Source organism: Carica papaya, chromosome 5 (assembly GCF_054855325.1).
Source record: "Carica papaya isolate Zhongbai chromosome 5, ASM5485532v1, whole genome shotgun sequence".
NCBI classification, from domain to species: Eukaryota; Viridiplantae; Streptophyta; class Magnoliopsida; order Brassicales; family Caricaceae; genus Carica; species Carica papaya.
In genome coordinates this window covers 21480776-21497072 of record NC_142313.1, presented here as the reverse complement: position 1 = coordinate 21497072, position 16297 = coordinate 21480776, and the positions used below count along the sequence as shown (strand labels likewise).

At 35.4% G+C, this 16297-nt stretch overlaps 2 protein-coding genes across 3 annotated transcripts; one reads left to right on the top strand and one right to left on the bottom strand.

Moving 5' to 3' along the window:
- Positions 1–1151: 1151 nt before the first annotated feature.
- Positions 1152–13821, top strand: EMB2766 (structural constituent of nuclear pore). Its single transcript, XM_088219570.1, has 9 exons — positions 1152–2682; positions 4284–4380; positions 4924–5002; positions 5375–5497; positions 5787–5864; positions 7442–7545; positions 9889–9976; positions 10064–10162; positions 13414–13821. Exons 1-9 carry the CDS (start codon positions 1200–1202, stop codon positions 13504–13506), a joined length of 2244 nt encoding a protein of 747 aa, XP_088075696.1. The 5' UTR covers positions 1152–1199; the 3' UTR covers positions 13507–13821.
- A 463-nt stretch (positions 13822–14284) lies between these two features.
- On the bottom strand, positions 14285–16038 carry LOC110818663 (uncharacterized). Of its 2 annotated transcripts, none has more exons than XM_022047608.2 (4): positions 15727–16038; positions 15506–15632; positions 15318–15411; positions 14285–14632 (listed from the first exon to the last, which is right to left on the bottom strand). In XM_022047608.2, the coding sequence occupies exons 1-4, from the start codon at positions 15942–15944 to the stop codon at positions 14358–14360; spliced, it is 714 nt and encodes a 237-aa protein (XP_021903300.1). In that variant the 5' UTR covers positions 15945–16038; the 3' UTR covers positions 14285–14357. The 2 variants fall into 2 exon arrangements, with proteins under 2 accessions (XP_021903300.1, XP_021903301.1); XM_022047609.2 differs by having other exon boundaries at positions 15506–15622; positions 15727–15896.
- Between the last annotated feature and the right edge of the window lie 259 nt (positions 16039–16297).

Sequence of the window (16297 nt, the reverse complement as noted above, 5' to 3'; positions counted from 1 at the left end):
TAATTTTAATTAGAATTACTTTTGTTTGATTATCTTGCGAAATTTTCTATTTTAATAGTAAAGATATAGACAAAGTTCTTGTCAAACAAATGCTTATTCATCGTCCAATTATTTTTATGATAATAATTTTGTAGTTTCTATAAGTACTTTATTAAATATGGAAGGTTAATTAAAATGTAAAAATGATATACTAGTATAATAAAAAGATATTAGTTTATTTAAAAATAAAATATTAAAAAGTCCTTTGTCTAAAATAAGATCTAATTGATATTGTAGTTCATTCTTTATATTGTGATGTAGAAATTTTATTTTATTTTTTTGAGATATGGATTATTAATTTTAATTAAATTTTATCATTCAAAAAATGATTGATATTATATGAAATTTAAAATTTTTTTATGACGATAAAATTTTAAATTTGAGATATGTTTAGGAGCGATAATTTTATGTTTAATAGATATTACACTTATAAAATATATAATTAATCAATGATTATCAAATTTAGATAGTTTTACATCATATTATATTTAATGAATATTTTTTACTATATTTTATCTATTTTGATTCATAGATTGTGTAATCAAGTACCATACATATTAACTAGAGAGACCAATAATTTGTCTAAAGCTGCCATTAGTTCTAGTTTCCATGTTTATATTTCATGCATGTTTTTTTGCATATTTTCTTGTAATTTTTTTTTATAAAATGGATGATAGAGGAAAGAACATAATAAATAGAAAAATGTTCTCTTTTTGTTTGGTTTCCAAGGTGGAGTGATCATGTGTTACACAACAAAATTAAAGGTATAAAATATAATTTTGCCTTATACTTCTATTATTAAATGTAATAAGCATGAAAAGGTTCAATTTTCCAATAATAAAAACAACGTAAGTTATAATAATTTGGTCACATATGAGTATTATAATCAATTAAAAGTTTATTAATAAAAAAGTAAAATTGTAATGTAGTTTATGTATCATTTTAATTTTATTAGATTTCTTCTAATAAAATTATTGTAGATTGTAAATTAATTTATCATAGTATATTGTAATGTTCAGCCGCCAAACTCCGGCCGGTCCGGTCGGCCTCTAATTGAAACTTACGGACCGTTTCGGCTGAACCCGGAAAACCCCATTTCAAACACAAAAACTAGGTTGTTTCGGAGCCAGCGAGGGAAAGAGAAATCAAACGCAGAAACAATGTCAGGTTTTTCGCTCCCATCTCAGTCATCCTCTTCATCACCGTTGGCATTCGGATCTTCCACAGCCAGCAGCGGATTGTCATTCGGATCTTCGTCTTCGTCAAACCCTAGTTCGTCCTCCTCCTCGTCTTCTTTCACATTTTCCTTTGGCACCTCCTCAAACCCTATCTCGGCCCAGTCTCCCTCTTTTGGGTTGGGATCATCTTCCTCTTCATTTTCTTTCGGGTTTGGTTCCACCCCCGCCGCGGCCGGTTCCGCTCCATCTGGCTCATCTTTGTCAACTGCTAGTCCCGCTTCTGCTCTGTTTGGGGCGTCTTCTTTGGCGTCAAGTTCATCTTCGACTCTGTCCAGCTCTGCTTCATCCGCGGCGAGTTTTCCTTCGCCCTCGTTTGGCACATCTAGTTCTTCTCCCTTGTTTGGAACAGCTTTGTCCACTGCAACATCTACGTCGTCTTTGTTTGGGACGGGATCGTTCACCGCGAGCTTTTCTTCGACCTTATTCGGGAATTCTTCGTCCGCGGTGAGTTCGGGTACGTCATCTTTTGGGGCCACTTCATCTTCATCCTCTAGAGGTTCGTTGTTATTCACGGCGGCGAGTTCTCCGGTATCGTTTGGGGCATCATCTTCTGTTTCTGCACAGTCTTCTGCAGCCACTTCCGCACCGTCTCTATCTGGCAGAACTTCCTCTGCTGTGAGTTCAGGTGCATCCTTGTTTGGAACATCTTCTACTACGAGCACTGGGCCTTCTGGTAGTTCCTCTGCATTCTCTACATCAACAACTGCTACATCTACTACTAGTTCTTCGTTTGGCTTTTCAGTTTCTACTACAACTGCTACTCCTCCATTCGGAAATATATTCTCGTCAGCATCGAGTACGGGTTCTGCTTTCTCGGCTTCTACGGGTTTTACTTTCACCAGTACTTCAGCGTTTAATGTTAGCACTGCAAGCTCTTCTTTGACTACTGCATCTACTGCAGTCCCTTCCTTGACACAATCTTCTTCATCGGCTACTTCGGCATTCTCTTTAGGGACGTCCCTCTCTTCCGCTCCTCAATCTTCTTTCGGGGGCAATGCAGCCTCATCTGCATCGGCAGCCTCTATCACGCCTGCTGCTGCGAAGCCCACGTCCCTTTCATTCGGGACATCTTCTGCCTCGTTGTTTTCAACTGTCACCACGACTAGCAGCGCGTCGGCTCCGTCTGCTAGCGGTACATCTGCTTCTTCTGCTGCAGCTTCTGCACCAGCTTTTCCTTCTTTTGGTGTGACTCCTGCTTCGTCCTCTGTAAGCGCTGTTGCAACAGCGGGAATTGGTAATTCTTCTTCATCATCTGGCACTGTTGGTTCTTTTACTGGTATTGGGGTGACAAGCTCGTCTGCTTCCTCTGGGACTACAAGCTCTTTTACTGGGTTTTCTTTGTCCACTAAGACATCAACTCCCACATCGTCACAAGCACAATCGACTACACCTGCTCCTGCTTTTGGTGTGTATCTATCATTGATTTTGGTTTATTGTCAGTTATAATTTTTTTTTTGAGTATAAGTTGCAACTGATGTTTCATACCTGGAATAGTTCATAATCTTCACTTGCTTCTGCAATCAAGTTTTAGGGATGGATGAATTGGGTATTTGTCACGTTACCTATGTTACTAATAGTCAATTAAGATGTTTGGTGGCTTATTGAGTTCCAATGGGGAGGGATTGGGGACTATTAGTTGAGTTCACATGTTAGATGAAGTTTTGTTTGCAGTTGGCCTATGATTGTATTTTACGAATTAAATTACTTGGTGGTACTTGATTGGATTACATTAGCTTTATTAACATACAACTAGCGTGTAGGTTGTAGAGAATCTGTAGAAGTCACCTCTTCCAGTGAAGCAATCCCTGATGCACCTTACTTTGCTGAAAGTTTGTTTGGGCTGTTCTGCTGTGCTTCTCAGGTTTGTGTAAGTGGCACAGAACAAAGGGATCTGGGGAAGGCTGAGCAGAAGAGTCTGTCCCAAATGTAAGGCATTCTCGAGATTATAGGAGGAAGTTTATGCGGGGACAAATTTGCAGATTTGGAGGAGATTTTTACTCTATAGAAGTGATTCCTTTGGGTTTTCTCCCTGGACTAAATATTGTTTAGTCAATTGTCTCTTCCTAGATGATAGTCCTAGATTCGCTGGCTGGTTTTATAGACTTTAGACAATCATTAACTTGGAGAGCCTTGATGCTGAGGAACTGCATATAATCGAGGCATACTCACCTGATGCAGCTGCTATTGGGTTTAACTTGGAATGTTTGGCGAAAATAGTTGACAAATTTTGATAAGTTGAATTCACAAATTGAGCATGAAAAGAAGTCTGATAGAGATGGAACAATGCTACAAGATTTTGGAAAGTGAAGCTGCTTCCATGAAAGCTAGAATAATAGAATGAAAGAAATTATTGATGGATCCAGGTTAGATGAAAGGCTAGCGTTTTATGTCTTGAAGCTTAGTATTGTCTTTCAGTGATTCTAAATATTGATTCCTTTCTCCTTTTAGGCTATCTATTTTGCATTTGTACTGTTTGTGTTTGAACTACTGCAATATTGCATACTCATTCAAGCACAAAGTCGTTCACCAGAAGTCATGTAGTTCATAGTTATTTATTTTCTCAATGGGAGGGAGAGCAAATTGTAGTTTATTGTTGCCTGCTTGTTGAATGTTTCTCACTCTTCACATATAATCGCTTAGGGCCTTGTGCTTCTAAAATGAATTTCTACTTTAATGGTTATTTCTATCTAATGCCTTATACTTCACAAATATGCTACTCTGTCTAGATGGAAAGCATTTGGTGGTAGGGGTTTTTAGTGGTTTTTGTATTTAGATCCCCAGTAGTTAGCTAATTTGATCATATGCAAGTAGATTATTTCAAATTCCTTGACTGAGAAACTTGCAGGCATCTCAAAATTTTAACAGAGAAATTATGTGCTTGTCTTACTTTTTTTTGTCTACTAAAGGACTCTTATTTCTCCTTAGTAGCATCTATTCTCAAAATGATTATGGTAGTAAATCAAGCGGTATGTTATTCCTGCTGAAGTGTTGCAATATATTTTGCAGGTCTCCCTTTGTCTAGTTCTGCAGCTACAGTACCTTCCATTTTCAGCACCACTGTAGCCCAAACCTCATCATCTCTTGTTGTAGCTTCAAGTAGTGGGTCTGTACACTTCTTTTTGGGCATTGGTTGAGTATACTTATTTCTTGGTTATTTTAAATTACAGTTTAACTATCTTTGAAGATTAGATCTTTACATCAGTTATCTCTATTTTTCTTTTCTTGAAGTGAATACTCTGTTTCTGATAATTTTTGTGTTATAAACAAGTTCCAACATTATAGTATGTCATTCTTGGTAGCTCTCTGCTCATGCCCACTTTCTTTTTTTTTTCCAGGGAACTGCATATGCTCACTTATGCTTGTTTGAGTTGCCATTTACTATTATTTAGGATATTGAATTTATCTTTGTCATCTCTCTTCCTTCATTCTTCATCATTCTCCTAATAAATGAATGCTTTTTTTCCTTCCTGAGAGATTTTAATGTACAATACAGATTTTGCACACTGTAAATATATCATTGCCGCTTTTACTTTGACATAATGCAAAGTTTTGTGTTGACAATTTACGAGGTTTCCCACCGCAGAAGATATGAAGCAAAGTCATAGTTTTTAACCAGTCGGTTCTACTATTTCATGTGTTGATGTAGGACAAGTGCGATTGTTACCACTGCAGTGTCTACCACACCAAAATTACCATCTGAGATCACTGGGAAGACTGTTGAAGAGGTATTATCACCTTTTTCTTCCCTGTCACCGGTTTTCTTTTTATTGAGGTTTATGACTTCATTTTTTAGGATTCAGTTAAAACTGGGCAGTTTATAGGATGACATTGACATTGAATATTTGAAAAGAAGATGCTGATCTATCCCAAAAATATTGAATCTAACCTTGGAGGGGATGAATGCCCGTTAAGCTTTCTGATAATGTATTGTTAGAAAATTCACATACCGCCTTGAAGGCGAAAAGGGTAGTAAACTCCATGGAGAAGATCTACCTTCCCTTTTATGACTCCTGCAAATTTATTGTAGTCACGGAACTTTCTTTTTTAATAATCCCATTTATCCATCTGAAAATTTTATGTTTTTATTGTGTTTGAAGATCATAAAGGAGTGGAATGCAGAGCTACAGGCGTGTACTGGGAAATTCCGAAAGCAAGCTACTGCAATAGCTGAGTGGGATAAACGTATCTTGCAGAATCGAGATGTTCTTCTGAGGCTTGAGGTGAAGTTTATTTTCATGATACCTTTTTGTATGAACGTCATTTTCTTTTTAACAATAAAATTTAGAAAGCATTACTTTCTATATCCTCTTAGTGTATTTAAAGGAAAAACAAAGATTGTATTCACTCTCTTAAAAAGGTAATTTTGAATTGATTATAATGTCATATGCTTTCTTTTATTGGTATAACAGAAAATGCCTATCTACTCTTTTTCACATTATAGTTTACGCCTCAGGCTGGTTTTTCCTTGACTATTCTTTTATATTTTTATTAATCATTATGTTACTTCAGATTGAAGTGGCAAAAGTAGTGGAGACCCAAGCCAGCCTGGAGCGGCAGCTAGAGTTAATTGAGACTCATCAACAAGAGGTAGTTAAAGGAAATTGTTTGCCTCTATGAGCATTCCCCTTTTGGATATTTATGCAGACTCTTTGTTGGCGTATTCAAAAAGCATGTGCTTAGTTTTAACAATGACTGAACTATCTTGATTTTTTCTCATGCAAGCTACATCCAAGTTTCCTCAAAAGCATTTGCTTTTAAACAATCATCTTGATTTTTTCTGCTCATGCAAGCCATGCCCAAGTTTTCTTAAAAGCATTTGCTTTTAAACAGCAACTTATGCATCTATATAAACAAAAGGCATCGTGGTGGTTCTTTCTGTCTTTACAATGACTGTTTTTATCTCTTTTTCTTTCAGGACAGCAACTTATCCATAATTTCACTTCATAATGGATGCACTTAAAACAAAGTAAAAAAATCAATATCTAAAGTCAATACTTACGTTCTTTTCTTTTGTTTTTGGAAGATCATGCTTTAGTTTTCTCCATACAAGATGGCCATATTAAAATTTCAAAAGGACAACATCCATTTGGCCCCGAACTGTCATCCTAGGAGTCAGTACAAGGATCAACATTAAGCTAAAATTCTTAAGGACAAATCCAATGAACCGTATGGTGCCATCTGTATGGGTCCATCGCATCAATTGCGTCTCTTCTAGAAAATGCCAATTTACTAGTTAACTTTTTTCATGGTCTTGGTGCATGGAAGTACTGCTTTCTTATTATCACACATGGAACTATTCCTTTCATTAGTAACTTGATAAGAGAGAGGCTTATGAATCAGCATGTGCCAACAAAAAGCTTTCTCCAAAAGAAGAATTTAATACTTGCATGTCACAAAACCTATTTGTTTGGGCATTGATGAGTCCAACTTGTTAAAGATCACATGTACATATATATGAACATCATAAATAAGCTTTGTTATTGTAGAAGCTTGTTACTGTCCCACAACTAGGATTTGATCATGGGTTTATCAATGGTAAAATTTTGTAACAAGTGTGAAGCTTGCTTAAGTTACTTGCGACCTGGTTGTCTATGATTGGGTTCGTTAGAGAGAATCCACAAGCTCAAGAGAAAAAATTTTTAAGTTGAATTGTCAAATACTGTCTCCTATATTTTCTTAGTGAAAGAAAAACAGTGTAATAGCAAGTTCTAAGCCAACGAAATTTTAGAATAACAATAATATGAAGAAAAAAATAATATCAATAATATCTTTTTGTATTGGGTTTCACACCCTTGGTGTTCTTTGGTAGAATATTTTTTCTCTGAAACAGACATAATAGCAAGAAAAATAAGAACATCCAACTATCATGCTGAAGTCCTAATTAGAATTTGTTGCTGTAGTCTAAGTTGCTGTTGCTTCTGGATTATCATCTGAAGTCAATTCACTTCTGCTTTATGTTTCTTGTGGGTCCGATGGTCATACACAAAACCAGTAAACCGGTTTTTAGTTGTGGACATATCATAGTTGTTTCTCATAGTAATGCGAATAATGATTTTCTTTTAACTGTACTAAAAACATGTGTGCATATGTAATATTTGAGGGCTATACAGGTATTTTCTTGGTGTTCTTGTGATAGACTGCCTATAGTTTGTTTATGTGGTTAGGTTAACAAGGCATTGCAAAGTATGGAAGAAGAAGCTGAGCGTATCTACAAGGGTGAACGTGGATTACTTCTTGATGATGAAGCTGCATCAACAAGAGATGCAATGTAGGAATTCAGTTCTTTGATTGTACATGACTCTCCTGCTGCTTAGCTTTAGTAAATCTCATATCTTATGTTTAGAACATGCCTTGTTTTTGAGATTTGTGTGCATTAAAATTGTCATAAAAGTGTTTGTATTGAAGTAGTTATGTCTCAGAGGCCTCGAATGGCATGTTTGGTAGGCTAGGATTGGGTTGGGTATTTGGAAGGTATGGGTAAGGTAGGGTAAGATAGGTTACTTATGATACTTGTTACGGTACACAAAAAGGAGGACGTGGGACCAATTGAAACAGCAAAGAAAGGAGTTTTAGTCTATAGGTAGCTAGGAAGTTGGTTTATTAAGGAACTAATAAGAGTTAGAACTCTTAAGTATATAGACTTAGATTTAGAGTAGAAAATTGGGATAATACGTGGACTATGATTTCTAGAACTATAATTAGATTTAGATTAGGAATTGGAATAAAAGAGGGACTATGGTTCTTGGAATTGTAAGAGGAATCTAATTCAATTAACTTCCCTATAAATACGTGTATTATCATGAATAAAGCATCAACTATTAATCTGAAGAATTTTTCTCTAAACAGTTGGAGGTTTTCTTAGATGAGCCTCACCATAGGCTGGCGAGGTTGGAAAACTGAGAAGCAAGCAGGTTACTTCCTTCGGACTTCATATTAGAAGGCAACCTGACCAAATCCAAAGCCTAGGACTCCAATAAATTGGTACCAAAGCTGATGGTTATGGATGACTTTAAAAGTTTCCAACACAATTTGAGATGTTCATAAAGCAACACCAGAAGTATCGTGTGTGCTCAAGAAAGAGGCAGCACGTGCTCGCCACTCAAGTTGAAAGCTGCTCCCAAGAACTGTCGGGCACAAGGAGAGAGACTGTCAACGCTACTAACTCAACAGAAAGAAAAGACAAGGAGCTAGCTTACTCCAGCAACAACGCAGAAGGAGGACGTATGGTTCCGCAATACACAAGGTTAGACTTTTTTACATATGATAGTTCAGCTGATCCATTAGGATGGATTTACTGCTACAAGCATTCCTTCTGACATTGAAGGACAACCAAAGAAGACAAGGTGGGCTTCGTCTCTTTTCACCTTGAAGACGGTCCCCAGCTGTGGTTCATATCACACTGTTAACCTTAGATTCGGTCAGCAAAAACACAAAAAAGAATTGTGAGAATTTGTTAAATTGAAAAGGAGGGAACAATTGCAGCGTACCGGAGGCGTTTCAAGCAGTTTTTTCTGTGTGTATTAGAAAGAAGTTGGGATCTTCAACAGTGGCCTTTAATCACCTGACATCACTTCTGCTATGAGTTTGGCAAGACTATATGAGAGTAGGCCTATCCCAAGAAACTGGAGGACAAGAACGACCAACGAGCATCCAACTAGCTGCTGTCTCTGCTTCAACTGTCATGGATTGTTTATTCGAGGCATATATGTAAAATGCTATTTTGGTCAGAATTTTAGAGTGATGAGGCGAGAGATAAAGAGAAAGCAAGGGATGAGAGAGGATTAATCAATTCACCTTGGCACTTGCGAACAAGCTTCATTTCAAAGAGAGGAGAAATGTTCCAATACACAAAAGAAGGGCATGGGACCCATGGAAGCAGCAAAGGAGCGAGTTTGAGTCTATAGTTGGATTGGAAATTTGTTTATTTAAAGAACTAATAAATGTTAGATTCTTTAAATATTTAGATTTAGATTTGGATTAGGAAATTGGAATATACCAGAAATGTGATTTATAGAATTATAATTAGGTTTAGATTCGGAAATAGAATAAAAGAAAGATATGATCTTGAAATAATATTAGGAATTGCTTTTCCAGAAATACGTATATTATCATGAGTAAAAACATCAATTTATTACTCGAAAGAGTTTCTCTAAAAGATCCATTCTCTTAATCAAGCCTCACCTTAGGTAAGCAAGGTCGGGAGAACTTGGAAGCAAACAGCTTCCTTACTTTGGGACTTCACATTATAAGTCTATGTGACCAGATCCAAAGCTCTCTTTGATTGAGTTCATGGTGGGATGTAGAACTTTTTTGTTAAGGACATCCTTGACATGTGGTTTGCTATCAGGTTTGTCCATTTGACATATGGTAGACTTCAATTATTTTAGAAACCTACAAATTAGAAGTGTTCAGTGTTTCTGGTATCTGATTTACCAATTTTTAGTTTATTAAGTAGCGATAATATTTGACTTACCATTTGCTTAGTTTACTGCAAGCTGCTGAATTTTTAAGTTCTACATTTAACTTTTACCTTAGGACTTATATTGCAAGAGAATGGTTTAGGGTTGCTGGCATGCTTTATGTTCCTCACCTACCTGTGTTTTCTTTTCAGGTATGAACAGGCTGAATTTGTAGAGAGGGAAATAGAACAGATGACGGAGCAGATCAAATCAATTATCCAGACCTTAAATGCCAACCAGGTGGGCCCTGTCATTCAATGGCTATTCTTCTTATGATTAGCTTTTGCTATGTGATAAAAGATACTATTTGTCTTTTACTTTGTTTAGGGTGGAGAACTTGAAGCAATTGATGGCATGACTCCATTAGATGTGATTGTTCGGATCTTGAACAATCAACTGAGTTCTCTAATGTGGATAGATGAGAAGGTGCATATTCTTCTTCACCAACAATAACTTTTTCCTTGAAAGACTTGTTAACCAACAATATTATTAGGAATTGTTATTTATGCCTTTGAATTCAATGTTATCAAGTGCGATTATCAACTCATAATTTTACTAGGATTTTTAATTGTGTACCTAAGGCATATTTTTTAATAAGATTCTTAATGATATGTGTACAAGGAGCTTTATCTTCAAGGAGTTTTCTGTTTTTTTGAGATAAAACTATCTTCAAGGAGTTTTCTTTTCTCACATTTCTTCTCCCTATAAATATCTCCGCTGCATCAATAAGATAGATTCATGTGAGAAAATTCTAGTGAATGTTTCAGTGCAAAATTAGGTATAAAGGGATTTGTATGGTAGCATAGGATTGAAAAAGTTTCATAGAGGTGAATTTGGCATGCTTAAGAGCTTGGAACTTGACTTTTGAGTCTAGTGAGCGACAACCTTCTTTCTTGTCTTCCTTGGTTTCTGAATCTTTCTCTTTGTTGGTTGGTTTTGCTTTTGTTGCAGGCCATTTCTTTAACCAAGAAGTTCTTGGTGATATCTTGATTTTTGTTCCTCCGAAAAAGAAAATGCCTAGTGATAGAACGTTCGTCCTTTTTTTTTAAAAAAAATTTTAGATGTTAAATTTTTAATGTGGTTCTGGAAGGAAAAGTATGAGACATTCTCTGGCTTGTTGGGAATGATTTTGGGAATAGATTCTCCTATTTTTTCACTAAACCTTCGCGAGCTTTTCAGTGTTATTCTAGACTTAGGTTGTAGACTGTGGACATAGATTCCTCTGGGGCCTGTATGTATTTCCATTCTTTAATTCCATACTTACCTTCCTATTAGTAAAAATGGAGTCTTCATTACCTCTTTTTAGAAGGTGAAAGCTCTTCCTAAAGTTAAGATATTCTTTTGGACTGCTATCTTAACTTGGATTAACGTCAATGATATGCTTTTCGATATAGTGTAAGGGAATATGAATTAGATAGATTGAAAGAGGAAAATAAAGAAAGATAAATTTTGTCCACTATCACATGATTGTGCCAGCTACAATCACATGTTTGTTACAAGTAAAATTACATGATTGTCGCAACCACAATCACATAGTTTAACTCTCAATTCAATGAGACAGTAGTTTTTTGTTCATAAACACTCTATTTAAATAATGATGAACCACCTATATATTTATAGAACTTTTGCGTTGCCTAATATGATTAATATCCTGACAAAGGAGACTGATAAAATAACACTACTAACTAAATAAGAAATAAAATTTCTAAACCAATAAAGAGCCTATTTTAAAAGTCGCTTAAATAAGCTAAATAAGCCTTGATAATTACATAAAGATCATAATTATCTAAATCTCGTGCTATTGAGATGTCTACCGTAGAATTTCCCTTTTCTGCGTCATTCTTTCCCCCCTTAGTTAAGACTCAAAGTTGAGTTTTAAAATGTCAAAGCAGCAAGAATGAAAACTTTAACGTGTCCTTGAAAATAATTGAAACCTGCAGAACTTGAGATCATTGTGAAAAAACAATAAGACTTCCAAAAAAGGATTCAAGGAGAAATGAACTAAGTAGGCATGACAAAACACACAAGGAAAAATTACCCAACTTTGCTTATTTCTTGTAGTAGCCAAAAAACTTTCTTTCTGTTGTCGTTGTAGGTGGGGCCCCATTGTTCATAAGATTAATTCAAAAATTATTGTTCTCAACTTGACAAACGTCATTGCTTATCATAACATTGAGATGTTCATCACTAGGTGAATTAATTTGTTCAGTGGGATTGGCAACATCCTCTGAGTCTCCTCAATTATCTTATTTACAAATTTACTTTCATTAGCTGGATGGCCAATGAATGTGATATCATCTTGCTTCATGGGAAGAAGTAGGTCCGAACTTATGGTGGTTACTATATTACGGTAGTCTTGTAGGAGAATGGCTGAATATTTCATTGCTTGCATTGCAGGTGGTTTAAGCTTAGTAACACAACTTTCAATAATTGTCTCTACTAATCTTGAGTAGCTTTTTTTTTTTTTTTTAAATTCTCTGAATGTAAGAGTGCAGAGGACAACTCTATGGAGATGTAATCACTTATAAATGAATGGTTGTAATTGCTTCCACATATGAGAGAAAATCCTTCCATTGGAGAATCCTTGTTGGTGTCTCTGCCCAATGTCTATGCTTGAGAATCGAGCTTCCAGCCTCTCCCCTTTTGGTGTATGGAATCTAGGTTCTGGTGTATAACTTTGTCTCCTAAACTAATATTGGGTTGTCTGACACGTTAATAGATAGGATTTTGGCTTGGGGTGGTATTAGGTCTGGCAAGTCCAGGAAGCTTCTTTCCCCTCCTTCCTCTGGCTACTTTAGGTGATATAGAAAGAAGGGAAGAATCAAATCTTTAGGGCATTTTCCATTTTGAAAGGACTAAAAACCTTTGATTTCACATATTGAGTACTTTGTATAAAGATATCCAGTTCATAATGGACAAGATTTAGGGAACCGTGGATATGTTTGGTCCTTTGCTGCTACACAAGTAAATTGGTACATACGTATATTTTCTACAAAAAAAAAGTATATTGATACATAGGACACATCCCCTCGTTCATTGGCAGTGATATATTTTCCTCTCTAAAGGAAATAAAATCTTCACACTAATGTTTCTCTTGCTCTCTCCTGTTGATACAGGTTTATTAGCTAAAATCATGTACATCTTTATGTCTGTGTCAATTGATTTCTCTATACTTTCTTTCTGTGGTTAAATTACACAACAGGATAATAGCAAAAGACCTATAGTGTCTATATCTAAGAATATGAGTAAGTTCATTCCAGAAACCAACTAGAAGCTACTAAGCCTGCATGCCTTTATCTCTGAAACAACAATACCCAATGAGTAAGTGAAGTTCAGGGCTGAATTGTGTGAAAAATAGAAGCTTTGGAGCTTATTATGATAATTGAAGTTGAAGGGGTAAATTGCATCCCTTTAGGTGGGTCGCATTCCGGCAGTTATTTACAAGTATATTCTTAATTCGATGAAACTGATTCAACTGGAAAGCAGGAAGCACCCTGAATGAAGAGCGTCTTTATTCTGTTAGATCTAAGAAGATTTATACAAATAAAATGAATATTTCAATGGATTTGCTCCTTGCTGCCTCTTTTGCAAGTAGTTTTATGCATTCTCTACCTGTAGCAAGCAGACTGACATTATTTACAGTTAGAAAGAAGGCTGACATTGTTTATGGTTGATAGGCTGAGGAATTCTCTTCAAGGATCCAAAAACTGGCCACTCAAGGTTCCACCATTGATCGTGAAATGGGAGGTCCTAGATTTTGGATGTCTTGAATATCTGAATATTTACATCATACTACCTCTTTGAGATCTGTTCTGTGAGTGCTGAAGACAATTGTTAGAAACACTTCTATCCCCTTGGTACCAATTGATTTGGTTGCTGGAGGGGGAAGCTCATCTGTGCTGTAGGTTGGTCAAGTTTTCCTCAATGATGTTTAGCGTTTTAAAATGTGTAATTTGTGCTGATATTTAAGTCTACATATTGCATTCACTACTTTTTGTAGCTAATTTCCTCCAGCTATATTGTCAATTCGTTTTCTGTCTCAGCTCATTTTTGAAATGAAGTTTCTTAATTCATTCTCTGGTGAAGGGAAATTGAACCCAAATCATAGCCTCATTAAAGAGGACTTTATGCCAATTGAGCCAAGAGGCTCATGCATTCATGTAACTTTTATGTTATTTTATTTATTTGTTTTAAACGAAAAAAGGATTAGTTAAATTCTTTTAACTCTTTATGGTTATCTTAACTAAGATAATTTAGCTGTTCAAAATGTTAATTTTATTTAAAAACGTAATAGTCTCGTTTGGATTAATTCTAACTTTTCACATTGAATATATATATATTTATTCTTAACTCGATTCTTAATTCTGTCTTCTCTTGGAATAAGTTCGTATATTGTTGTCTAAAAATGTTTATTTGATTTTGACCTGTTTCTCTGTTTAGGGTTGCCAATCGTTTGCATGATGTAATTGACTCAATTCAACCACAAGGTTATCAAGAGAAATTTGAGTGTAATATGAATTTTGCTTGCTAAGATAATGTGTATATATATGCAAGAAAAGTTTTGATATGATTTATTTTCTTTTTCTGGAAAAAACAATGTTTTGATGTTTAACATGCACACTTACACACTTTGAGCCCTAGAAATGATGACAATCAAAAGAGTAATGACTGACAGAAGCAACAATAATGTGAGCTTTTCCTCCAATTTCTCTCCGCTTGCAGCACCTTTTCTTTCTACCTTTGCTACTTGTGCTTGGAACAACTCATTGACAAGTATCTGAAATTTCGCCATCAGCTCTGTAATTTTACACATTGTTATGCTCCAAATCCACCTTACGATGTCTCTGCCTACTGATTTGCCTTCTTTGAAAGAGCCTTCAACCCTTTCACTTTCACCTACATTCGTTTCAAAAGATTTAGAAATAACCTTGTACCTCACGCAGATTAGATTCCAACCTAATTAGTTCTCTTCATTTTTCTTTTCTACTGTTTATGTCGATCCAGCCAGTAGAAATCCAAATGGTATGTTACAATGTGTTTGACTGTGCGAAGTTTTTGACACGAGAAGTTTTTGAGGCAGGTATTTACACTTCAATATATATGCATCTAATCTTTTATTCTATTTACATTCAAAATTTATTATAAGACTACAGTTGAAAAATAACGTGAAATCTATCTGTAAGTTTATATTTAATTTATGAGAAGATTTAAATTGTATTATAACAAAAAAAGGAATTCATATATAAGATTTCACGTGGAATTGTTCCACATTGAAGGAGTTTGAAATGTATCAGTTTCAGTTTCACACAGTATTCCATATATACTTGTGTTTTATCGTTTTAAATATAACTCTCAATCATATTCTAATTGAAGTGTGAATAGATTTTAAATCTATTCCACGTATAGTTTAGATATGCGTCTAATCTACCAAAAGCCAGCAATATGAAATTGACAATATAAAACTTCAATGCGTCTTTCATAGACCAACTCTCTGTGGATGCAGCAAATGTTTAGATATATATCGATGAAAAGGAACTCCTGTTTCAACAAGGCAAAGAAAAAGAGAGTTTAGATTAGCAACCTAGGCAGGCAGACTGGCGGAGCTCCCGAACTAATTCATTGTTTGTAATCGCATCCCACACAGCTTTATCAGATGCTAGTGAAATCACCACTCTCTGCAAAAACCCAAAATTGAACAGATTGAAATTAAGCTGCAAGATTTATATATATTTTAAAATTTTATTTTAAAAAAGAAAAAACAGAAGGCACCTTGATGGATGGTTCTGTCTGTAACAAGCGAAAGGCATTAAAAATCTTCTTCTCATAAATCCACGACTCAATTATTGGATGCACCCATCTCAACACACCTCCACATAAATTCATCCACTGGATAAAACTAGTTAAGAAGCCAATTAATTTGGATCATCTTACCCAGCTCACCAAACAGAGAATTAACTATATAGAAGAAAAACAAAATTAATTAGGCTCACTTTTGGAGAGCATCCACAGCGCATTTGATTTCGAGCTGAGATGGAACTGAATCGAAAGAGGAGGTGTTCAAAGACACAGTAGCTGTTTTATGTAGGGTTTGGGTGCGAGATGAATAGGATGAAGCAGGTGTAGCAGAAATTGGTGATGGTTGCAGGTTAAGATAAGAGGAAGAGAGTGTTTTTAGTTCGTGGTGTAAGTTCATGTCTCCACCTCCCATCCTTGTTTGCTACTCTTTAAAATTTAGAACAATTAATGGTTTTACCTTGTCTCTTTGTTTATGGCAAGCAAAAAAAATAAAAAGAAGAATGCACAGAGTCACATACCCAGACAGTAGGATAACATAGTATTATTTAATGTTTCTTTTGCTCAGAATTTTATGATATTTTGCTCAATTTATCATCATAATTTTACTAAATCAAATATTATTGACCGCTCACTATTAGACCTTAATATACATACAAGTAGCATGCTCTACATTTTTAATGATGTTCCGGTTTATGATTTTTAAGTGAAATCTAAAGATACTACCTACTAAACAACTACTTTTTAAATACTTTTTTATAATAGGTA

Coding starts and splice junctions, on each gene's coding strand:
- EMB2766 (XM_088219570.1), top strand. CDS start 1,200: ATGTCAGGTTTTTCGCTCCCATCTCAGTCATCCTCTTCATCACCGTTG. Junction 5,003..5,374: donor CTGGGAAGACTGTTGAAGAG/GTATTATCACCT, acceptor TTGTGTTTGAAG/ATCATAAAGGAGTGGAATGC. Junction 5,865..7,441: donor TTGAGACTCATCAACAAGAG/GTAGTTAAAGGA, acceptor TTATGTGGTTAG/GTTAACAAGGCATTGCAAAG.
- LOC110818663 (XM_022047608.2), bottom strand. CDS start 15,944: ATGGGAGGTGGAGACATGAACTTACACCACGAACTAAAAACACTCTCT. Junction 15,633..15,726: donor GCTGTGGATGCTCTCCAAAA/GTGAGCCTAATT, acceptor CTTCTTAACTAG/TTTTATCCAGTGGATGAATT. Junction 15,412..15,505: donor AGACAGAACCATCCATCAAG/GTGCCTTCTGTT, acceptor GGGTTTTTGCAG/AGAGTGGTGATTTCACTAGC.